Source organism: Amphiprion ocellaris, chromosome 14 (assembly GCF_022539595.1).
Source record: "Amphiprion ocellaris isolate individual 3 ecotype Okinawa chromosome 14, ASM2253959v1, whole genome shotgun sequence".
NCBI classification, from domain to species: domain Eukaryota; kingdom Metazoa; phylum Chordata; class Actinopteri; family Pomacentridae; genus Amphiprion; species Amphiprion ocellaris.
In genome coordinates, this window is record NC_072779.1 from 8,406,268 (window position 1) to 8,428,644 (window position 22,377).

The 22,377-nt window shown below is 42.9% G+C and overlaps 1 protein-coding gene across 22 annotated transcripts in view; it reads right to left on the bottom strand.

The window, feature by feature from the left end:
• ehbp1l1b (EH domain binding protein 1-like 1b) overlaps window positions 1-22,377 on the bottom strand; it is a 32,882-nt gene that overhangs the window by 6,319 nt on the left and 4,186 nt on the right. For 4 of the 22 annotated variants that reach the window (XM_055017483.1, XM_055017484.1, XM_055017486.1 and 1 more), the window contains 21 exons: window positions 19,523-19,580; window positions 19,336-19,431; window positions 18,777-18,830; window positions 18,472-18,650; window positions 18,079-18,197; window positions 17,851-17,940; window positions 15,654-16,403; window positions 13,748-13,813; window positions 13,509-13,646; window positions 13,091-13,378; window positions 12,746-12,935; window positions 11,152-11,481; window positions 9,529-11,010; window positions 8,368-8,616; window positions 7,728-8,204; window positions 7,387-7,479; window positions 4,457-6,376; window positions 1,828-2,619; window positions 687-885; window positions 444-592; window positions 271-319 (listed from right to left, as the gene is read on the bottom strand). In XM_055017483.1, coding sequence (XP_054873458.1) covers window positions 271-319; window positions 444-592; window positions 687-885; window positions 1,828-2,619; window positions 4,457-6,376; window positions 7,387-7,479; window positions 7,728-8,204; window positions 8,368-8,616; window positions 9,529-11,010; window positions 11,152-11,481; window positions 12,746-12,935; window positions 13,091-13,378; window positions 13,509-13,646; window positions 13,748-13,813; window positions 15,654-16,403; window positions 17,851-17,940; window positions 18,079-18,197; window positions 18,472-18,650; window positions 18,777-18,830; window positions 19,336-19,431; window positions 19,523-19,580 — 7,768 coding nt within the window. The remainder of the gene's footprint in view (window positions 1-270; window positions 320-443; window positions 593-686; window positions 886-1,827; window positions 2,620-4,456; window positions 6,377-7,386; window positions 7,480-7,727; window positions 8,205-8,367; window positions 8,617-9,528; window positions 11,011-11,151; window positions 11,482-12,745; window positions 12,936-13,090; window positions 13,379-13,508; window positions 13,647-13,747; window positions 13,814-15,653; window positions 16,404-17,850; window positions 17,941-18,078; window positions 18,198-18,471; window positions 18,651-18,776; window positions 18,831-19,335; window positions 19,432-19,522; window positions 19,581-22,377) is intronic. The other 18 variants (XM_055017485.1, XM_055017488.1, XM_055017496.1 and 15 more) reach the window with 18 other exon arrangements.

Consider the following 22,377-nt stretch of genomic DNA (forward strand, 5'->3'; position numbering starts at 1 on the left):
GCTGCCTTTGGATTCTCTATGAGCAAGCTGTCAGCAACAGTGGGAAGGAACCACAAAAAAACCCTAAAACATGGCCACCTACCTCGACCGCTTGAGGTGAGAGTGGGGATGAAGGATGTGGGTGACAGCAGACTACAATATAAAATTCATTAACATGCTGCCTATCTTGGCCAGGACTCCCATGAAAAAGAGGTTCTTAATCTCAACGGGATCTCTCCTGGTTAAATAAAGGTTAAATGAATAAAAATAAATAAAAAACATGATCCTCACCTTCTTGTTGTTGAGCTTGATGTCATGAGAGTCCAACTTGTCAAAATTACTAATGAAACAAAAACAGGAAAAAGAACAGTTATATTTATGGTTTATCTGACATTCTTAACTTGATCATATTTAAGCACCCAACATATAGAATCAGTTGTGAAGCTAGCAAACAAATGACGTACATTTTGTCTGGGTGGAAGTGGTGCAGGATGGCGCAGAAGGCAAGGCCGTTCCTCCAGGAAGTGCTGAAGTTTGTGACCTTCACCCCCTGATACCCGCTGGTGATGTTCTGACACCAATGGAGCAGCGACTGGCTGGAGTTGACCAGGCCCTGGAGGAAGATCAGAGAGGAAAAGAAGGTTCATTTTGGTTAAATGTATGCTTGAGTTTTTTGTGAATATCAGTATTGTATAAACAGTATTTACCTCAGTGGTGTCGTCCTTCCCATCGGCCTCCTCTCTGACCACTGGAACAGGCTCAGGCGTCTTGAGGTTGGAGGTTTCTTCTTCTGGTAACGTAGGAAGACGAGATGTCTTTATCTCACAGTGATGTAAAGAAGTGATGTGTGTGGCTGTGGGTTTCTTCTGTCCACCGTCAGGGACGTCAGCTGGTCGGTGTTTTAGCCTATGAGGAGAAAAGACCAAAAGTTGATGATGAACAGAATAAGAGACTTTATTTAGAAGGAAGGAGATCATTTAATCAATCTTTTCTCAGCAACAGCCACGATTATTGCCAACAGTAATTCACAGATCTGAGCAAGAGACATGCGAGCTTGCAGCATGACGAGCCAATCACAGCACTGTCATGATGTTAGAAGCCATGATGGGATGCATAAAATATTGAAGAGCTTTGTGTCTGGATTTGCAATATGGCTGCTTTGATGCAGGTCTATGCTGTTCCTTTAGTGAGTTTATCCCTAAACAGTTGTCCATGTAGGTAATTCTTCAAATAATCAGCTGCAAAACAGCAAAACTACTCACATGTGCAACACCAGAGCTATTTTTTTGAGCAAATCAGGCCTTAAGTCAGCCAAAGAAAGTCAAAGTTAGATCCCAGAACATGAAACAGCATTTCAACACTGTGCTTTCCAAAAGGCCAAATAATGAAATATTCCAGCTGTGTGGCAACACAAACGCTGCCTGTTGCTGTCTCATTTATTTTCTTTTATTCTTCTGGGACTTTACCAGAAAAAAAAATTGAGACTTGACTGTTTTTGCTATCTTCATGTCCTGACTTTCTTTTTGCTCCAAAACCTCTGGATCTTCCACATCGCAGAATGTAGCTCAGTAGCATCTCTTCATTAAACACAGCCTTCCTGGTAAATGACCATCTCTCATGAGCTCCACACTCCAAGTTCGTGAAGCAGGCCAGGATTAATGTCTCAAATTGACAGCCACAGAAAACATAAGGCTGAGTAGTAAAATTAGTAGAATTCCCTATAAGTCTGACTCACATTTCAAGCCTTAAGTCTACATCTCTGCATATCACACACCCAAACACATACAAGACTTCAGCTGCTCATCATTTTCACAGAGCAGCACAGGATTACAGCCTATGCTGACTTACACATCCTCCTCTTCTGTCTCATTTAGCGATATTTCCTGCAGAGCATCAAAGCAGGGAATAATCGAGCGCTGACTGTGTTCAGTAAGGTCAGTCAGGGAGTCTGAATGGTTTCTGAGCTCCATAGTATCACAGTCGATATCACCGGGGGCGGGCACCAGCCGCTTCATACTACGAGGGCCAGACACTGGGGAAATATCACCTGACATCAGGCGAAGTCTAGCCAATAATAATCTTTCCTCTTCTTGAAGCTGCTGGTCTTTGAAGAGACTCGTGTTCATTTGTGGACTGTCAGTCTTTGTGTCGTCCTCATTTAAACTGGAGGCCTTTGGGAACTTTGTGTCTTTTTCGACCCTCGTTTCAGGACTCTTATGTGAGTCTGTGGCTATTTTTGTGTCTTTGTGTATCTTATTAATGTTTGTGTGTGTCTTAGTGTGTTGTGTGTCCGAGGGGATGCTGGTAGTGCTTGGAGGGAGGGGCCAAGGCACCACCGAAGACTGAACTCCCTCCTCATTGGCTGCTACCTCCAGGCTGCGATCAGTTTTTGTGGCAGCATCATGTCTCTGTCCTTTGATTGGCTGTCCTTGTGTCTCATTATGTTGGAGAGCAGGTTTGTCCATGATTGTTGGACTGGCTGCTTCAGACACCGAGGGAAGGTTAGGATGTGGACGGTCAGTCTGACTAGCTAAGGACTGAGGTTTATTGGGCTGACTGGTAAAGCTCTGGTAAAGAGTTTGTTCACTGGAAGGGGGTGAGGAGGGCTTTTCCACTACAGGAAGGGATGGTTGTCCTGGGCTGAAGACAAAAAAGGAAATTTCAGAGCTGAACAGAGGTGCTTTTGACAAAACTGACCAACCAAAAAGCCAACCAGCATCCTTGCCATGCCCCATTCTCCTCTGGCAACATACTACCAATCATCTCACACAGCCAGAGCTCCATCCTGTAAAGGTCATAAGTTTTTCAAGCACGGAACTTGATGGTGCTGGCGTTCGTCAAACCTCAAAGTGCATTTTCGGCGCTCAGCGAAGCTCATAGCCGCATCAAGGCCTTAAATTCCCAGTTGTTTAGATATGACCTTCCCCTAAGACTCCCAGAATGGAACAGAGATCTGGCTATGTGAGACTATACCAAACTACAAGTGACTCATTCAACCAAAGCGAAACATCAGATATAAATGTGCTCCAGCCTTTTCCATCCAATGACTAATTCATTCCATTGACATGCTACTGAACAAATTAAAGGAGCTATTTGTGTAGAAGTACAGTCACCGACGGACAGACACGTTATAGATGCAGATACATCCATTGCACACCGTTGCATTTTCCATGCTTGCAGCACAATGCTACACATTTGCACAGACAACAATTGGAGCCATTTTTATCCCGTATTGTTTATATGCATGTATTTACAAGTGTGCTGAATTAGCTATTAGCAGTTCCTAAGAGCAATTTTTTTCTGTAATCACTGAAGAAAACTTAAAAATGTGATAATTTCACTCAAGTTCTGGGATTACAAGGAGTTTTAAGTGTATCTATTGAGGTCTATTTGGGCATTGGATGTTGAATTGGAAACTGTAGATCACAGTGAGTCATGACAGAGAAGAGGGAGTGACATAATTTAACCAAATTGCCAGCTGCTAAGAGGCTTTGATAGGCAAAACACAGGCCAACTAAATTAACCTTTAAGCGATGATGGGTTATGACCCCAGTCGTATATTTATGTGTCATTGTTATATATTGAATTGGAAAGATGTTTCCTACCATTAATTTTTCTGTCTACTTCTCCCACAATTGTTCATTTTTTAATTTATTTTATTTTATTTTTTGCAGCAATGGGCCAATTAGAGTGGAAGGCTTAATGGAAAGTTGAGTAGGGTCATTTATGATTTGTTATATAATATTGTAGGCTTTGCTTTTATTATAATTTTCCACTTGCATTACTATATTTTAATGTTTAGCAGTGAATCATGGCTAACAGGCCTCAAGTAGTAAGAGTTACAGCTGTAGAAGCTTTAAGGGAGATACATAACGGCCAAATGTAAATAGCAAAATTAATGATGATGAATTTTTACCTTCATTTTGCATAAAATAAGACTGAAACTCACGATTTAAGTCGGAACATTTTTAAATATCTGTCACATAAAACAATCCTCATAGGCGTGATAAACTGAATAGAGCTATTAAAAAAGTATTACTGTATAACATACAACAGGGTCATATCAGAGCTTGGTCTCTTCCCATCTTTGTCTCATGTGTCCCCTGACAGTATGAAAACCTCTGGTAAATGTCATAACCAAAGTAAAACATGACCCAGTTTCCATCAAAACAACACAGTAATGATGTTCTTTGGTATGAGACAGACATGACTCACATGAAAACACACACTTTCTTGAGAAAGACTTGCAGGAAAAGGCCAAACCCTCATTAACTGAAGGGTAGTTAGGTTTAGTAAATACTGCTTCCCTGCAGACGAAGTCAGTTACAGTCTGGTTACTGTACACACAAAATAAACAACAGGCGCCGTGCTCTGATCCACAACAAGCAGCTATCTCTCATATAGCCAACTCTTTCCCAGTTACTCACCTCTCTCACCCCCCTTGCTGCTATTTATCCCTCCCACATTTCTTACTCACCCTGCTTCCCCCTCCATGTACAGCTCAGCCAGCCAGACGGAGCCCAGATCCTCCTGTCCTCTCTCATACTCTACTTCCTCGTCCTCCTCCTCTCTCAGCCACACTGGGATGGCAGCATGTTTAAGATGGGATGCGCCTTTTTTCACTGATCTCAGACCAGGATTGTCCATGGCTTTCTTAGCAGCTCTGACAGACTCCTCAGATGTAACGTTTATTGGTTTGGCTGCAGGGACAGAATCAGCTGCTGTGGCTGAAACCAAACTGGCTTTAGCATTTGGTGCCACCGTCTTCAGTAGTTTGGGATCAGATTTACTGACTGATTCTTCAACATTAACCTGTAGTCCTTCATCATATGCAATATCATCTAATTCTGCCTCTCTCAGTGGTGGCCCGTTGTTTGATTGATTGTTTAAGAGGCTGTGAAGACTCTCTTCTTTGCCGGTTTCTCTGCTCTTCTCCTGCTTCTTTCTCCTCTCTTCCCTTTCTTCCTCCTCCCTTTTCTTTCTTTCCTCACTTTCCCTCTTCAGCTTTGCTTCTGCATCTGCCTTTTCTCTCTCCTCCCGCTGCCTTTTCTCCATCTCTTCCCTCTCCTCTTCCAGCCTCTTTCTCCCTTCCTTTTCTCTCTCCTTCCTCTCCATCTCTTCTCTCTCCATTTTAATCCTCTTCCTTGCCTCTTCCTGTTCCCTCTCCAGCCATTCTTTCTCTTTCCTCTCTGCCTCTTCTCTCTCCTTTCTCTCCATCTCTACTCTCAATTTTTCCAATTTCTTTATTACCTCTTCTTGTTCCTTTTCAAATCTTTCTCTGTTCTTCCTCTCCATCTCTTCTCTCACTTTTTCCAGTTTCTTTCTTTCTTCCTTTTCTCTTTCTACCCTTTCTCTCTCCTTCCTCTCCATCTCTTTTCTCTCCTTTTCCAGTTTCTTCCTCTCTTCCTTTTCCCTCTCCATCCTTTCTTTCTCCTTCCTCTCTATCTCGTCTCTCTCTTTCCTCTCCATCTCTTTTCTCTCCTTTTCCAACCTCTTTCTTGTCTCTTCTTGTTCCTTCTCCAGCCTTTCTCTCTCCTTCCTCTCCATCGCTTCTCTCTCTTTGCTCTCCTTTTCCAGCTTCTTCCTTGCTTCCTTTTCCCTCTCTATCCTTTCTCTCTCCTTCCTCTCCATCTCTTTTCTCTCCTTTTCCAGCTTCATTTTTGACTCTTCTTGTTCCTTCTCCAGCCTTTCTCTGTTCTTCCTCTCTATCTCTTCTCTCTCCTTTTCCAACCTCTTTCTCGCTTCCTTTTCCTTCTCTATCCTTTCTCTCTCCTTCCTCTCCATCTCTTCCCTCTCCTTCCTCTGCATCTCTTCTCTCTCCTTTTCCAACCTCTTTCTCTCTTCTTGTTCCCTCGCCACCCTTTCTTTCTCCTTCCTCTCCATCTCTTCTCTGTCATTTCTCTCCTTTTCCAACCTCTTTCTTGCCTCTTCCTGTTCCTTCTCCAGCCTTTCCCTCTCTTTCCTCTCTGCCTCCTCTCTCTCCTTTCTCTCTTTCTCCTCCCTCTCTGCCCTCTTGATGCTTTCTATCCTTTCTTTCTCTCTTCTCTCCATCTCCAGTTCTCTCTCTTTCTCCTGTTCACTAGCGGCTAGTCTCAGACTCGCCACCAGACTCAGTCCATGTGCCTGGTCTGACGGTAAAGTCTCCGGTTTCTTTTGAGAAACCTTTTCTTGAGATTCTGCTGTGTCTGAAAAGGCTGTGGGTGGCGAAATGTCCACACTAATAGGAATCAGTGGATCATCATCTGCTTCCGAGAAACACGGGATCTCTGCATCTACTTCATGTAAACATGGCTGGTCTTCATTATTTGTAAGCAGACATGGTTGGTCTGCAGGGGGCTGCGGATGACCTGCATCTGTTGATCCGGTCGTGTGCAGGATGGAGGCGACTGTCTCGTAGCTGAGGGGCAGATATGAGGGAAACTGTGAGACAGAGCTCACCCTAAAATGACCTGCATTACGACCACAGCAGGCGCTGAACAGTGTGGCCCAGAGCCAGACAACATGCTTGATTAAACAGTTTCTTCTCAGACTTTGTTCTGGTGCTTGTCCAAAGTGTCGTGCAAAAGCAACCAAAGGAAACACTGATTGTGTGTTAGACTCAGATCCACCCAACAACTTTTGTTTCTACCCCGTGCACAACATACTGGCATTTAGAGTATCTCTGGTGTGATTAAAAACAAGTAAAACACTCAGCTTAGATCAGCTCAGAGGCAGATACAAAGCTAACAGAGACAAATGCAAATATATATATATATATTTTTTTTTCACCAAATAACCAACAAAATACCAGATCAAGTGCTGGCACCATCAGGACGGTGCATTCTGAATACTGGCACATGAGGGATGGATGATATTATGTTGAGTTTTCATACACAGCGAGTGCAGTTAATAAACACCAGAGTGTTTCAGTACTGCGCTGCAAGTTTGTAACAGCATCCAACAGAACAGAGATAAAGTAATAACTCATCAAAATGTAATAAAATGTCTCTCTAAAGGGTTAATCAAATGTGTTAATATATAATAAGAACATTGAAAATTGTAAAATCATATAGCCACAAAACTGGCCATGTAACACTGTTTAAATAAAGATTACATAAAACAAGTTAAAATTGTATAACATTTTCATCTAATAGTTAAGATCAATGTTATCTCTTCATTATAACATTACTGCTAGTATTTATTTTCTGAGGTTATATTTGAATACAGTAATGCCTTGTTTTGTTGTTTATTGCACTTTTATGCAGCATTCAAGGGCATATTTGATTCCATTTGACAAGTTATTAAATTATCTCAGTTATCTATTGGCTACGTGTACCTACTACAAGCTTATTTTAAAAAAGACTTCTTTGCATTCTACATGAGACCTCAACAAATACTTCAACCACACCGGCAGGCAGAGAGACTCACCCTCTGTACAACACCCCAACTACTGCTGACATGAAGCCAGCAGGCGTTTCCTCCCGCTGCTCTGCAACACACACATCTGTGTGTTTCTGGACGCTACCACACACAAACACACACACATACACACGCATTTAACTCTCATCAGTCCATTTAAACATTCAGTGTAACAGCACAGACGGAAGCTGAGATGAAGAGAGCCGCTTCAGATGAGGTTAATTGCAGCTACAGAGTAAGCAGTGGTTAAGCTGCGGCACCACTGTGGAACGTTAGAAGTGCAGGTTTGTATTTGTGTGTAGAGTCACGACATGCTGCAAAAAGGCTGCAAGGAACCATCACTGACTCACCCCCCTACTACACCCTCCTCTTCCTCCTCTTCCTTGTTCCCGCTACTTTCCGTCCCTCCTGCCTCCGCTGTGGTCTCCTCCACAGCTGCCCACAGCTGCTTTTCCGCCTCACACACTGGCTCCTTTTTGTCGACGAAACTCTCCTGACCACCATCCACGACGACGGCCGGTTTCACCTCATCTGCTACCTCCTGTTGTGGTTTTCCTGAAGGCTGTAGATGTTGTTCCGGCCGCAGTTCTGGTTCTGGTTGTGAGGGCAGCAGCGGCTCCAGTACAAGAGTCTTGGAGGGAACCTCGAGTGAGGTCATTGGTTTGAGACCGGGTCCCTCCGGCTCTTTGGGCTCCTCTTTAACCGCTGGTGAGCCGGGTTGAGGGGTGGGTGGGATGATGTGATGAGTTTCTGAATGTTTTGCTGTTGTTTGTTGGCCCTCCTGTCTAACGGGGGTGTCCAGCTCAGCAGTGTCTTCTTTGTGTGAGCTACAAGAGACAAAAAAGCCACATTAAAGACAGATTCAGTACAAATTTCACATTTCTCACAAACTACATAATTTAGATTATTAGTGAGGTGGAAGAAGAAAAACAAAGACAGGAGGTTAAAGCAAAGAAGCAAACAGACAGACGTTCCCTCGTCCATTCTTACCCTCTGCACAAAGGTTTTGCACCCTCCTTGGCAGAGAGTTTTTCAGGCGTATCTTTTCCATTTTTCTCTTCTAGCACTTTCCACAGAGGAATCTCGGCATCAGACATCCTCTGTGGGGGAGGCACCGGTGCCAAGGCCTCTAAAGATGGCTGAACAGTGGGGCCTGAATGGATGTCAGGTGAAATGATCTTTTCTGGGACAACAATGTTTGACAATGAACCTTCCTTTATGAGAGAGGGTTGTGCCAGACTGGATTAAAGGGAGAGAAAGAGGAAAAGTATAAGAAGAAGAAAGGCAGACAGGTATATAATAAGAAAAGGAGAAGAGGACAACCATGAGGAAACAACAGGAAGACCAAAGCAGCGGTGAGCAGTAACACAGGATCAGCTAGTTTAGAATCATGTAGGGGAGAGAAGATTGTCATGATGATTTGTGAGGTGAAGGCAGCATCAGGACTTCTGATTACATTTACATTACCACTGGATAGTTGGCAAGTTAGGCTTCTATTTGCAGTGTTCTCCATTAACCACAGACGAATTTTTGAAACTCACAAAGAGATTTTAATCAGAGCCAAAGGAAATCACCAGCCAACAAGATAAGAATTGGGAATATGAAGAAATAGATCATTTTTTAAAAACCACTTTCGTTAAGTAAGGTTTAATTTAGCCAAGAATAATAGATATTTGTGTTAAAATGCACAGATCTTTGTCAAATAAATTAACACAGACTCATTATCTTTATTACACGATGACTAAAATACGTACTGTCAAGTATAGAAACCCCTAAAAGCCCATTTTAAACCATCCTGTTTGGAATCAAGAGTATCAGTACATCAGGAATCAATCTGCTCACCCCCAGAACAGAGACAATCAGTGAAGCCCTAGGTGATCAAGAATCAAAAAAACAAAATCACCAAAACAGAACAAACACATAATCTAAATAGAAACATCGACTGATTCCACCAAGTTTCATAGCAGTTTAGTGCAGAAAAACAGAGCAACAAATTATTGGTTGACATCTACATAAACAGAAACTGAATTTAAAGTGATTTTCCATGTTTGAAAGACTCATGATGATTGATTTTATTTGTTGCTTAGGAAAACAGAACACTGCCATTCTGGTGTAAAACCACACAAGAACAACTTCAGTGCTGTAACTCACCGCTCTTTGGAGTTTGGTTTAGGAACTGGTGGAGCCTCTCTGTCCTGTGATCGGCTGAGGATCTGTGAGGGCAGCTGCTCGGATGTAACGCTGCTTTTGGCCAGAGGAGGGAGGTGTGGAGCAGGAAGACGAGTCTGAGGAGAAACTGAAGAAGTCGTTTTCATCTTCTGCTTGTCCTCATCTGACCTGTTGGCCTCCAGGCTGCAGACTGGAGCTGCTCTATCTAAATTACTCCTCCTGTCCTCCTCGTCCTTCTTCTTCTTTCTCTCCATCTCCTCCTTCTCCTGCAGCAGCTTCTTCTTCTTTTGTTCATCTTCAGTTTTTTTCCTCTCTTCTTCCTCCCTCAGCTTCCTCTCCTCTTTCTCTTTCTGCCTCTTCTCTTCCTCCTCTCTCCTTTTTCTGTCTTCTTCCGCCTTCTTCTTTTTCTCCTCTGCCTCCTTCCTTCTCAGCTCCTCTTGCAGTCGTATCTTCTTTTCTTCTTCTACTCTCTTCTTCCTCTCTTCCTCCTCCCTTTCTTTCTGCTCCTTTAAGAGCCTTTCTTTCCTCCTCTGCTCTTCTTCACGTCTTTTCTCCTCCTCCTCTCTCCTCCGCTTTTCCTCCTCTTCTTTTTTCCTCCTCTCCATCCTCTCGTTCTCCTCTTTGAGTCGTCTCTCCTTTTCTTCCCTCTTTCTTATCTCTTCTGCTTCTGTGACTCTTTTCTTCTCCTCCTCCTCCTCTCTCTTCTTCCTCTCCTCATCTGCCCTCTTTTTTCTTTCTTCTTCTTTCATCCTCTCCTCCTCTTCCTCCCTCATCTTCTTCTCTTTCTCTGCCTCATTTTTCTTCCGTTCCTCCTCCTGTAGACGTTTTCTCTCCTCCTCCTTCTTCTTTCTCTCTTCCTCCTCTTTCAGACGTTTTTCCTCCATCTTCCTCCTCTCTTCCTCCTCCTGGAGCTTCTTTTTCTCCTCCTCCCGCCTCTTTCGTTGCTCCTCCAGCACTCTCCTCTCCTCCATCCTTCTCTCCTCCTCCTCCTTCATCTTCCTCATGAACTTCTCTCTCTCAGCTCTTTTCTCTTCCTCTCTTCTGAGTTTTTCCTTCTCCTCCTCCAGTACTCTCCTCTCCTGCTCCCTTTTCTTCCTCTCTTCCTCCTCCCTCTTCTTCTTCTCCTCTTCCTCCCTCAGTTTCTCCTGCTTATCTCTCTTCTCCTTCAGGAGTCTCTCCTCTTCACGTTTCCTCCTTTCTTTCTCCTTCCTGACCTCCTCCTCCTCTTGTAAGAATCTCTTCTTCTCCTCTTCTAATAATCTCTTCTTCTCTTCCTCGTGTTTTCTTTTTTCCTCCTGCTCTTTCTTTAGGAGCATTGCTTTTTTGTCTTCCTCTTTCCTCCTACTTTCCTCCTCTTGCTTCCTTTGATTTTCTGCCTCCCTCTGTTTCTCCTTCGCCATCGCTGCTCCATCTAACTGCTCTGGCTTTTCTTTACACGCCTTTTCATCGGTTTTCTGCTCAAGACTGCAGAACAGAAACAATATTCTTTAATCCTGCATCTGTGTTTGTGTGTTTCAACATCATCAGCATCATGAGTTCACATTCTACAACCTTGATATTGTTATTTTTTCAAGCTTGATTGTATCCGTTCATACAAATACTCACCCTGGAGGACACCTTTTGATAGTATCACACTTAGAGTCACCCTCTTCCAGAAACAAGCCCCCCGATTCTTGTCTCTGGTTAAGGGACTCAAAGATGGCATCATCAAAGTCGGGCTCAGGCTTTGCCAGAGGCGGCTTTTCGGTCTTAAAGGGGGTTCTCTCATGGGTTGGCTTTTTCAGATCAGTTTGCCCCTGAACATTTGGCTGTTTTGGGGTGATAAACGCCGCAACAACAGTGGTGGAGGGCTGCTGAGGGGTGGAGCTGTCACTGCAGGAGAAGGGCCAAGGAGGGGGCGGGGCTATGATCAGCTCTGAGCGGGATTGGGCAAGACTAGGGATGAGAAATATTTGGAGGTCAGGCTCGAGATGATGAGCGGGTGGGATTTGACAAGGCGGAGCGTGCAGGCGGCTGCTTTCCAAACTACAGAGCTGATAACTGTTTAACTAGGAGGTCAGTGCAACAAGAGGCGGGGTACCAAACACTCTGCAACCGTTAGCACATGTTAGCAGCGAGAAACAAGAAGCACAAAGCAACCGTGAGGCCTTGGGAAAGACTCACAGTCCTGAATCCACAAGCATGAATTAACTGTAGTCAACAAAACATCTGTCAGCAAACAGAAGCAGCAGGGGAGGGGTTAGTTTTGGGTCATTTGGACCACAATAAGTGCTGCTAAGGCAATGATTAACTCTCTGTGTAGTTTGAAATAAAAGCAAAAAAACAACTACAGGAGGGAAAATTCTGCTGTTATCTTTTAAATCTCTGATGCACTGAGAAGCATTTTCAAATTTACACTTATGTCCAAACCACCATGTTATCAGCAGCACTGAGGCTGATACAGCTGAGTAAAGAAACACTTACAGGAAATATGCTTATTTGCTTTCTTGGTAAAGATATTAGACAAAAACAAAGATGCTGCTTTTAGATCTGTCTGCAAAACATGAAGCTTCAACCATCAGATGGTTGGTTTTGGTATGAAGAGAGGGCGGCACTAGGTCTGACTCTGTGAAAAGGGAACCGGATCCATGTTCAGGCCTCTATAAAGCATCCTCATTAACAGGATATGTCATATTTATTTGGTTGTATGAGATACAGCTTCTTGGCCATATTTAGTGATTTTCCTGACTTTTTAATGAATTGAAAAAACAAGAAATATAAAATTTGTAGCCTTTATGTCAGGCTAAAACAACCAGCCTGTGGCAGTAGCTTCATTCTAAGCATATTTCCAAAAATGTCAAACTAACCTTTGACACAATCATGCATCATCAAGCTCACAGCCCGTCTCAGATTATACAGACGTGCCCTTGTCCTCTAAAAGACAACTTCAGGAGCACACAAGAAGAATCTGAACTCTATGACTTTTTAAAAACGCTTGCTTTCTTTTCTGGCCCATAATCCGATTGAAACAAGTTTATCAGCTTTCCTGTTTCTCCCATGCTCTGCTAGGTCTGCACCAGTCCTCATGACACCTCTTAAGCTCTGGGGTCTGTCGACAGATGATCTCCTCACACAGCAGATCGAGGCTAAACGTGTTCCCGAGGAGAAAATCACGCAACCTAAATTTTTACTCTCATGTGCTATCACTGCAAGTCCTCACCTGATCTTTCCTGGTCCAGGTTTGTTTTCTGTGATGGCCGTCTTTATCTCTGGTCTGAATGGCTGGTTGGATGTTTTGCTGTTTGCCAATGTCTGGTTCTTTTGACGAGAATCTTCGCCTTGGCTTGGAGTTGTTTCTTTTACTGCCGAGGTTTTTTCTTTGTCCTCCTGAGTAAGTGGGAACGCCGAGCCTGTAAAGAGTGAAAGCGGGTTCAGAAAAGAAATTATCCCACGTGAGTCAGCTTTGCAACGAAGAAAGGAAAGAGAGACTTTTACAAGTACAACAGAAAGAGAGAAATGTCTTTGAACACAGACAAGAGGCAGTTTGATTAGTTGGCTGGTGTACCTGACTGACTGGAGCTGATCTGAGCAGGAGGAGCAGAAGGATGGGTGACGGTGAGAGGGGAGGAGAAAAAGGTAGAGGTGGAAAGAGAAGAGGGGTGAGGGGGTGAGGAGCGTGGGAGGGAGGCGGGGCGGGTTATAACCACTGGGTCACAGAGAGCATCCAGATCAGGACTGGTCAACAGAGGGATGGGGCTAATGTCGCCACCACCTGGAGCACATTCACATGTCAACCAGGAACGCTGAGCACCTGAAGAGGGTGAGGAGGAGGAAGGACAGGGGAGATGAGGTGCTGAGGGGGTGGAAGAGAATAGATAAAGCAGATTTATAGAAATACTGATGAAGGAGGAGAGAATAAAAGCAGGGAAATCCAGAAATAAGAGAGCTGAAAGACATGCAACCACACTTTTGACATTGTTTACCTGATTCTGAGCTAGAGGGGTGAGATTTTGAAAGAGGTGGTGTCGGCACAAGTGAAGGAGCATCAGCGGAAAAAGGTGAAGGAGAGGTGGGCCGGGCGATTGACTTGACAACCTGAGGTCTGAAAACATGTGAGCGACCTGACGGAGGGTGAAAGACAGCAGAGAACAGAAGAGAAAGTGTTAAAGGTTTTAGATAAAGCTCAGCGGATGAGCTTGAGACAGTCAAAGCAGAGACAGACCAGAAGCTGAAGCAGAATCATCCCCAGTTTGAACCTCTGGGGGGCGCTGCTGGTATGAGGCAGGAGCTGAGGAGAGGAGAGGAAGGTGGAGAGGAGGAGGAAACAGAGGAGGAATAAAGAGAAGCCAAGGTACAGTCAGCGAGAGACAAGTAGTGAATGTGGTGCAGCAAAGCTAAAATCATAGCATGCTTTTTATACCACAGAAATAATCTGTGTGTCTGGAACAAACATATTTTTGCTGCTTTCTCTCAGCAATGATAAAAAACTTACTTCTCCTTAGTTTTGCTCTATTTGGAAAACCGTTACTGTCCAGCAGTGTTAAAAACTTAACCAAAACTGTTGTTACAATTAGTCTAGATATAGTTTCTGGGTATTTTTTTGCTCCTGTCACATTTTTACACACTTAGGGCTCATTTTTCACTGCAATATAAAGTGATATACCTCGATGCAAACAGGACAACTATGGCTAGAAGTAAAGGGAACTTGGAAATGAATTCTGTATAGTATGACACAGTCAGAATGCCATAAATCATTTAAAAAACAGGAAAAAATGAAGCTGACAATGGAGTCAACATGTACAAGTGCCCACAAGTGTTACTAATACTGGGGAAAAAAAACTCTTTACTTTATTACTCTAGATAGATATTTTACTACTTATGGGGTAATTATGGAATGATGTAAGTTTATGGAAAATATATCTGTTTTCTGTAAACACAGCCTGCCTCCAGTTTATTCATTGTTCATTCCAGTCACTGATCATCACAGCTGAGTCACTAATAACTTCACAGTTTTTGTGAAGGAGCACAGAATTTTTTGTTTTTCACAGAATCTGGTTACAGCAAATGGTTTCATTTTCTTTTTGAGGATTTTAAAAAAGGGAGACATTGAAAATGAAGTGATTTTGATGAAACATCACAATTTTAAGTTACATTTGGTTAAGTTTTCTGACAGAATGGCACACCTAAGACGTGAAAATCTGATGATTCTGTCTGTTTTTGCCATTTGCTGCTGTAATTAATGGTATTATTTTGGTGATTTTTAAAAAATAAACATGTCTTTCAAAGAGTTAATGTTTATTATTTCATAAGAACTTAGTTTGTAGTTCATTCCCATCCCCTCCTGTACTGTGAAGGATTTCTGTCTGTAGAGGAATCTTGTCTTAAAGTGTCTGTTTGACATATATTTGTATTGAAAATTGTGTTTCTATTATTATAGGTTGTAGATTATGTATTTGAAGTACTATTTTCTAAATGTTTATTTTAGTCTTTACAACAAATAGTAGTGCGATAAAGCTATAAAGTCAGGAATAATCTAGCTCTGATGTGAAGAAGTTTGCATGTGTAGAGTTAAACACCTCTGTGACAACATATTGCGTAACACTGCGCTAAAAAGAGAAGAACCTCAAGTTGGTCTGAGATTTAACTTTTGGAACAGATTCTCCTCTTGGACGGTGATTCATTGTTTCCACAGCTTTCTGCACTGGTTTATTTCACATAAAAGCTGGATTAAATGAAATGAAACCCTAGTCAAATAAAAATAATCCAAGCAGAAGGAATGACCTTTGGAGTTGGATTGATGCTGAATGCAAAAAGGTAAAAGATGGAAGAAATGTGGATAAAAAAAACTAACAAAAAGCAAAGATTTCCTTTGCTGTTGTCTCTCCCTGAGATACTGCAGCATCAGCAAAGCATTCAGATGTTAAACTTAAAACTCTGGTATCAAGGCGACCTGATCATGCATAGATCTGCTACACAACACTCCATACTGTACGCTCCGTGTTTGTAAAGCACTGTGGGCATGAAGCTAAATCATGTGGAGAACGAGATCAAACCGGCCCCATCACACATCAGGAATCGGTTAGTGGAAACCATGCAGCATGCCTGTCTGCCTGCCAGCCTCTTGATACCTTTTGCTGAGCCTGCCTGGAAGATTCTGGGCAGGGAGGGAGGCTGAGAGACGGTCCAGGTGGGAGGAGGGGGAGTAGATGGACATGCAGAGGACAGGGTGGGCTTTTGGGAGGAGGAGGAGGAGGATTTGGGAGGAAGAGGCTGGGAGGGAGTGGAGGAGGGCTTCTGGGTCGGAGCGGTGGACACAGTGAGAGAGGACTTTTGGGGAGTTGTGGAAGATGATGTTGAAACAGGAGCAGGTGATGACAGTGAAGGGGAGGGAAGTTTGGGAGTTAAAGATGGGATGACGGTTGCACTGGGAGCCTGAGAGGACAGCGTGGGGGAGGCTGTGATTGAAATTGCAGGACTTTTATCAGAATTGGGTAAGGGAACTAAGGGTTTTACTGAAGTAGACTCCACTGGGGCAGAAACTACAGTAGATTCAGAGCATGTAGGAGATTGAGGAAGAAGGGACACATCAGAGGAGGCAGTCTGGATCGGGGGAATATCTGCTTTGACCTGGGAGGTCTGAGGTTCAGTTAGAGAAGCCGACACAGCAGAAGCCTCTGAGACAACAGGGATGGCAGATTTTTTATGCTTGGACCTGGGTGAGGGCTGAGGGGAGGGGCCGGGAGAAGGCTGTGTCTCTGATTGGACGGGGGCGGTGGAGAAGGGATGCCGGGAGCGACGGGGCGAGGGGCGAGGAGCAGTCGGGAGAGGAGGGCGGGAGGTGACGGCGGGACTGGGAGGACCTCCATCACGACCGCAGGCTGGATTAATAGATGGACGGATGGATGGTTCAGTGAGAGGACAGAAAGAACAAGTCATGAATTGTGGATGACAATGAAATGAAAGTGAAAATTAGACCAGGATCACATGTCATAAAACTGTAATGTCATGATGATCCATGTTAATCACGTGACCTGCTTGTTTAAGTGAAACCACAAACAAAGTATGGAAAGAAGATGAACTGCGATGGAATAAAACATCATTTAAAATCACCTGCTTTAGACTTCTTCTCATCCATTTACTCTATGTGCAGAATTCTGCGACTGATCAGAGCCTAAACTTCAATTGAATTTCAAATAAAATATGCTGTTTTGTCTAAGTATGACTGCTGACTCTGTTGCTCGATGCTAAGTCCAGTTTTCATTTAAAACGGCTGCCAGTTTGATGATTTTACTTGCAACCTTAAAATGCATTTCAGCAGTAAATGTGCACATCATATTTCTCTGATTACTTCACATATTTCACAAAACATTTGCAGTTTTACCACCAAGATTCTGTCTGGGATTATCACCGTCACGACTCCAGACTGTTTTCATTCTAGTCCTTGTTTGCTTTTCCTGGCAGTTTTTTGAACCCGCTAACAGATATCAGAGGTCATGAACACATAATTGAATTTGTTCCTAAGAAAAGAAACATCTGGGACGGGCAGTCTGGTTTCAGAGTTATGGTCATTTGATCTGCTGGTACATTTGATTTTCTCCTTTTTCGATGCTGTTACAGTAATGTCTCTGTGGACACAAAAACCTCTGTGTGCCTCGGTGCAACTGCAGCCTGCAGACAAACTTCACTAGATTAGCGGCATTATGCTGCATTCAGTGGCAACTGGGAGCTCCGAATTTCTGATGTCCGACTAGAAAAGTCAAAGAAACGCCAGCTCAAGTCAGATTTCTTCCTCAGTAAGTGTCTCTATTTCAACTTACATGTTTTACATCATTCCCAAAACATCAGTCACTCCTCTACTTTTATTGAGTTTAATGTCTGAAACATCAGACTATGTATATTTACACCTCTGTTTCTTTAGTTAAGCGAATTACATGTCTGTTGTCAAGTGCTATGTGTAACAAAGCAAACATGGAGACAACAAAGGATTTTTTTTTTCACTCTGAGCATCATAAGTAAGCAAATTATGTTGTTTCGAGTTCCAGCTTCCCACTTCTGATGTACATCAAATGCAGCATTAGTCTATCATCACATGATTCTCAATGGTGTTTACCGTCTCCATAGGAAATCTGTGGCATGCAAAGAAGTGTCCGGTCATGTGGGAGGACACCAGAACAAATGGCACGAGTGTGTGAAATACTGCAGTATAAACTGAGCCACTCAATAACAGACAGAGGAGGGGAGAGAGAGACAGACAGAGTTCCTGTTCACACCTACTTCTCTCTGGCAAAAGAAACAAACAGCAGGAAAGAGTGACAGAAGAGCTACCTGAGGATGGAAAAGTGGGTCCAGAGGAGATTCGCTTGTCAGGTGGAGGAGGAGCAGGACGATTTGGGCGAGTTAGAGTGTGAGGAACTACTGCAGCAGGCAGGAAAGAGTAGAGTAGAAGAAAAGAAAGGGAAGTAGAGGAGTAAAAAATGTCAGAGCTGAAATAAGTGGAAGTAATTAAGAGTGAAGATCGGGGAAGAAAAACAGTGTTGCCGTCAATCTGCCTACCTGCAGCAGTCACTGACTTCTTGTCCTCCTCTTCATCGCTTTCGTTGAAGTCGTCCAAGTTGCCGATATCTGTGGGTTTGACGCTCATCAGGCTGGCAAGACTCTGCATGTCTTCATCACTGAGAGACAAAGACAGACGTATATAGTATCATACATTAATACATGACGCTCTTGCAGATCCACAAATAGGAAATACACAGTCAGTATATTAAATGTGGTTGATCTATTCTAACTAACCCCATTAACCCTATTCAAACATTCTAGGACAAACCTCATGATATCAGTGTCTCATCATCTTTTATCACTCAGAGCAGAAACATCATAAAAACAGGTCATATCTTTTAAAAAATGCTGCAAGTACCAGCAGGGAGAAAACGAACTTAAACTACTCACGTGGCTTTCCCCTCACGAACAAAGACACACGACAGCGACAGCTTGAGCGTGGCCTCCACCACTTTGACAGACAGCGGCTTCAGCTTCAGCGTCAGGTCGGTCTGGGTCGGTGTGGGACTGGCGAAGCGCTTCAGGTTGATGTCAGCCGATGCCAGAACCTTACGGTGGCCCTTGTTCTCCTGCAAATGGCCAACAAGAACAATCATGATATGTACAATATTTTGTATCCTTTTATCTCTAAATGAGACCTTTTTTTAAAAAATTAATATGGGATGCCAAATTTAAACTAGTAGAGAGATACTTACACCCTCGATGACAAATGTCCAGTCTTTGTCCTCAAACTCATCAGCATTGGCCTCCTGTCAGTGACATAATAGAAATACACTTTGTTTTACCTGTATATACATTGGATGGATGGATGGATGGATGGATGGATGGATGGATGGATGGATGGATGGATGGATGGATGGATGGATGGATGGATGGATAGATGGATAGATGGATAGATGGATAGATGGATAGATAGATAGATTTCTCCACTCGTTCATTCAGGTTTATTATTTACTTTGTCCGTAACTAATAGGGCTGAATTTTTTTTTTTTTCTGGCAGATATTGCAATATGATCTTTAAATCATGTGATGGAGAGTAACCACATGAGACACCATCATAAGTGTGACTGTCACACAGGAAGCACAACACAAGTTTAAATCCTGGGCCAGACACCCTGAAAAATGTACATCCTCAAATGCCGTTTTTGCGATTTGCTAATTGCATTGCATCTGCGATTTCAATTTGAAATCGATTAGTTGTTAGGTACCACTATGTATCTATTTTAAATAGTGCATTTGTGGTGCTGTTGTTACCTTGAAGAGGGTAACAGAGATGTCGATGTTTTCTGGGACGGGCCACATCACCATCCCCCTGTAAGGGTTCTTGATCCCGGGCTGCCAACTGTGGAGCTGCACAACAAACAACACATTATTAAGACTCCACATGTGCATGTGTGTGTATGTGTGTGTTCGTGTGTTAGTGCTGTTGCAGTGGTTCCACCTTGGAACACATGCGTCTGTTCCTCCTGGTCCACACCACCCTCAGCTTGTCTGGTTGCCTGTGGAAACATGAAAACACATCAAAACATCAAAACAGAAATTCCACCTTGCATCATTCTGCCACATGACATTTATGTTTATTACACACTCTGCTAATATGCAGGAAGGGCGCGACTACAAAAAAGGCTCTCTAGAAATTCTAGAAATGTCTGAACTTGCATCTTTGACTGTGGTTTTTGAACACTGTCTTCGAACAAAGTGAGCACTATGCAAAAGAAATAACACAAGGTCTAGTACATGGTCTTATGACTGTCTCTGTAAATAGTAATGCCTCTAAGTCAAAGACGAGGCCTTGATACGTGTGTGAGTGTGTGCGTTTATGTAGACGGCTGTGAGCATGTGATAATATGTTTCATTTGTCTATCTGTATGCATTTATAAGGATGTGATGCCGTGTGTGTGCAGCCAGCTGCTTATCTGTAATTAGACTACACAATGTGCACATAATAAGCATGTGCCTGCCTTTATATAAACATGTGTGCTGATAAATTGTGTTTGTGTGCTTCCATTGTATTGTCTCAGTCCTCTGTGGCACAGGAAGTGAAACAGGAAGTCGCAAAGTCACGTGACCTGAACTAAATGCGAGGTGTGCCTCTTGACTGGAAGAAGGAACCCCCTTAACACACACACACACACACACACACACACACACACACACACACACACACACACACACACACACACACACATCACACAAACACACACATACACTACCAGTCAAAAGTTTGGACACACTTTCTCATTTAAATGAATGAGAAGGTATCCAAACTTCTGACTGGTAGTGTACATGCATGCAGACATAGACCTGCATGATCTATCAGTATAAAACAATTCATCTACTTACACTAAATATATTGTCATTATACCCATTTCAGCGCAAACACATGCTCATTACAACAACAGCAATAGTTTATGATGCCAAATGCTGTCTCAAGTTTCAGTGTCTTCAATATAGCCATGAGGCCTTTGTGTGCACACATGTTTATGTGGTATGTGTGTTAGGGGGTCGGGAGTGGCATCAGAAATAGCCTGGCAGGCACAGAGTGGGGTGATGGTGGGAAGAGATCAGTGAGGACATGAAAAAATATAGGAGACAGCAAGGATTTGTTGACTAGAAAATATCATCTACAACACAATGATGCTAAATGAGCACCGTGACAAAGGGCAGCATTAGTGTGTTGACACTGGTTTAACAAACAATAGTGGTGTAGTACAGTCTGGTAAGGTGTTATTACTGGTCATCATGGTTCAGCAGTCAGTAGCTTTTATTCCTACAGACGACTGGATGAGTTATAAATGTGACTCTCCTCTATGTTTAAATGGTAACTAAGTATTTGTGATATGTACACTCATACAACCACATTCATACATTTACAGGCAGCTGTTTCCTCTGCAGAACGACTCACCTAGTCACTAACCTCTCATATTTTTGTCCCATGAAGCATCCATGCTGCCACATAAAAATAGTCCACTTGCTAAGTCTTTAATTATGTCTGTGCCACTTCTCTGTCTCTGTCAACATAACTTCATCATTTTCTAACCGGTGTCGGGTGGACCTTCCTCTCTTTGGGCCCCTCTGTGTTTTTGTATCCAATAAACCTTGTTTGACCAGTAGTTTTGCCACTTGGCTGTAAATTCAGCATTGCATATCATCATTTTCTAGGTTCATATAGCAACTTTTTAGGAAACAGCTGCTTATTTACATAGCCACTAGATGCAAACCAAAATCATCATTCATTTGCAGTTGTGTTTCAGGCCACCTGTGAATTTTAAGCACAAACATTTACTCTGTTTCAGCTCTGTTGTTCGTCTCCACTAACTCCTGAGGGGAATCTGGCAGTGAGTGGCAGAAATAAATCATCTTGTGCAAAGTCTAAAATGCATCTCAGAAGTCTGTGTCTGTAGGCATGTCTCCAATAAAAGTCAATGGTTTCAAATCATAGCACTAAATTGGAACAACCTCAAACATTTATGCACACAGATAATACTTGTGCACAGACGTATGACTGGTGAGACATCTTCAGCCCTCCGTGTAGACAGTTTGCTTCCTGTTTCTGTTGCTTGATGTGATGAAGTCTCAAAAACCTCTGACACCAAATACAGGGTTTGAACAACAAAAACACGTCTGAAGTGCACCTGACTGAAACTCTGCAATAATTGCTGGTGTTTCCTCACTTCCCCCTGCCCACTCTCCTGCCTCTCTCTGTGGTATCTGACTTTAGCCTTCCTGTCTTAACAACACACTGGTAAAGACTTCCAACTTCTGATTTCATCATAATGTATGTGGGAGTTCCCACTCTTACTAAATCACTCTTCCACAAGAACTCTCTGCTACTGATCTAACTTTAAAACTTGACTGACAAGATCAATCAGTCACAGCTGGATGAAAACTGATCTGTGTTTCTTATCGCGGCGCTGACAAGCCGCTTACACAATTATTCCTTCGTTTAATGTAATCTGAACAGATAAGAAGGTGCAACGTGGGCCACACCAGCATGCGGGTAAAAGTTTAAAGGTACTGGGGAAGCTTTGCTGAAATGCAGCAGTGGAGAAAACTGCACTTTCTGCAAGATTTAAAAGATTTTTAACGTTCCCAAGTGCATTAATACTTTAAAACAAATAGGCGCCAAAGATGTCAATAAAAGACAAAAATATAGATTAGTAACAGTTCAAACGCTGACCACAGACTCCTAAAGCTGATATTTTGGATGTATTTTGGATTCAGTTTTGTGTCAGAGCCATTTATTTGTCCATAGTGCAGCTCTACAGAACTTGAGTGTGATAACAGAGTTTGATT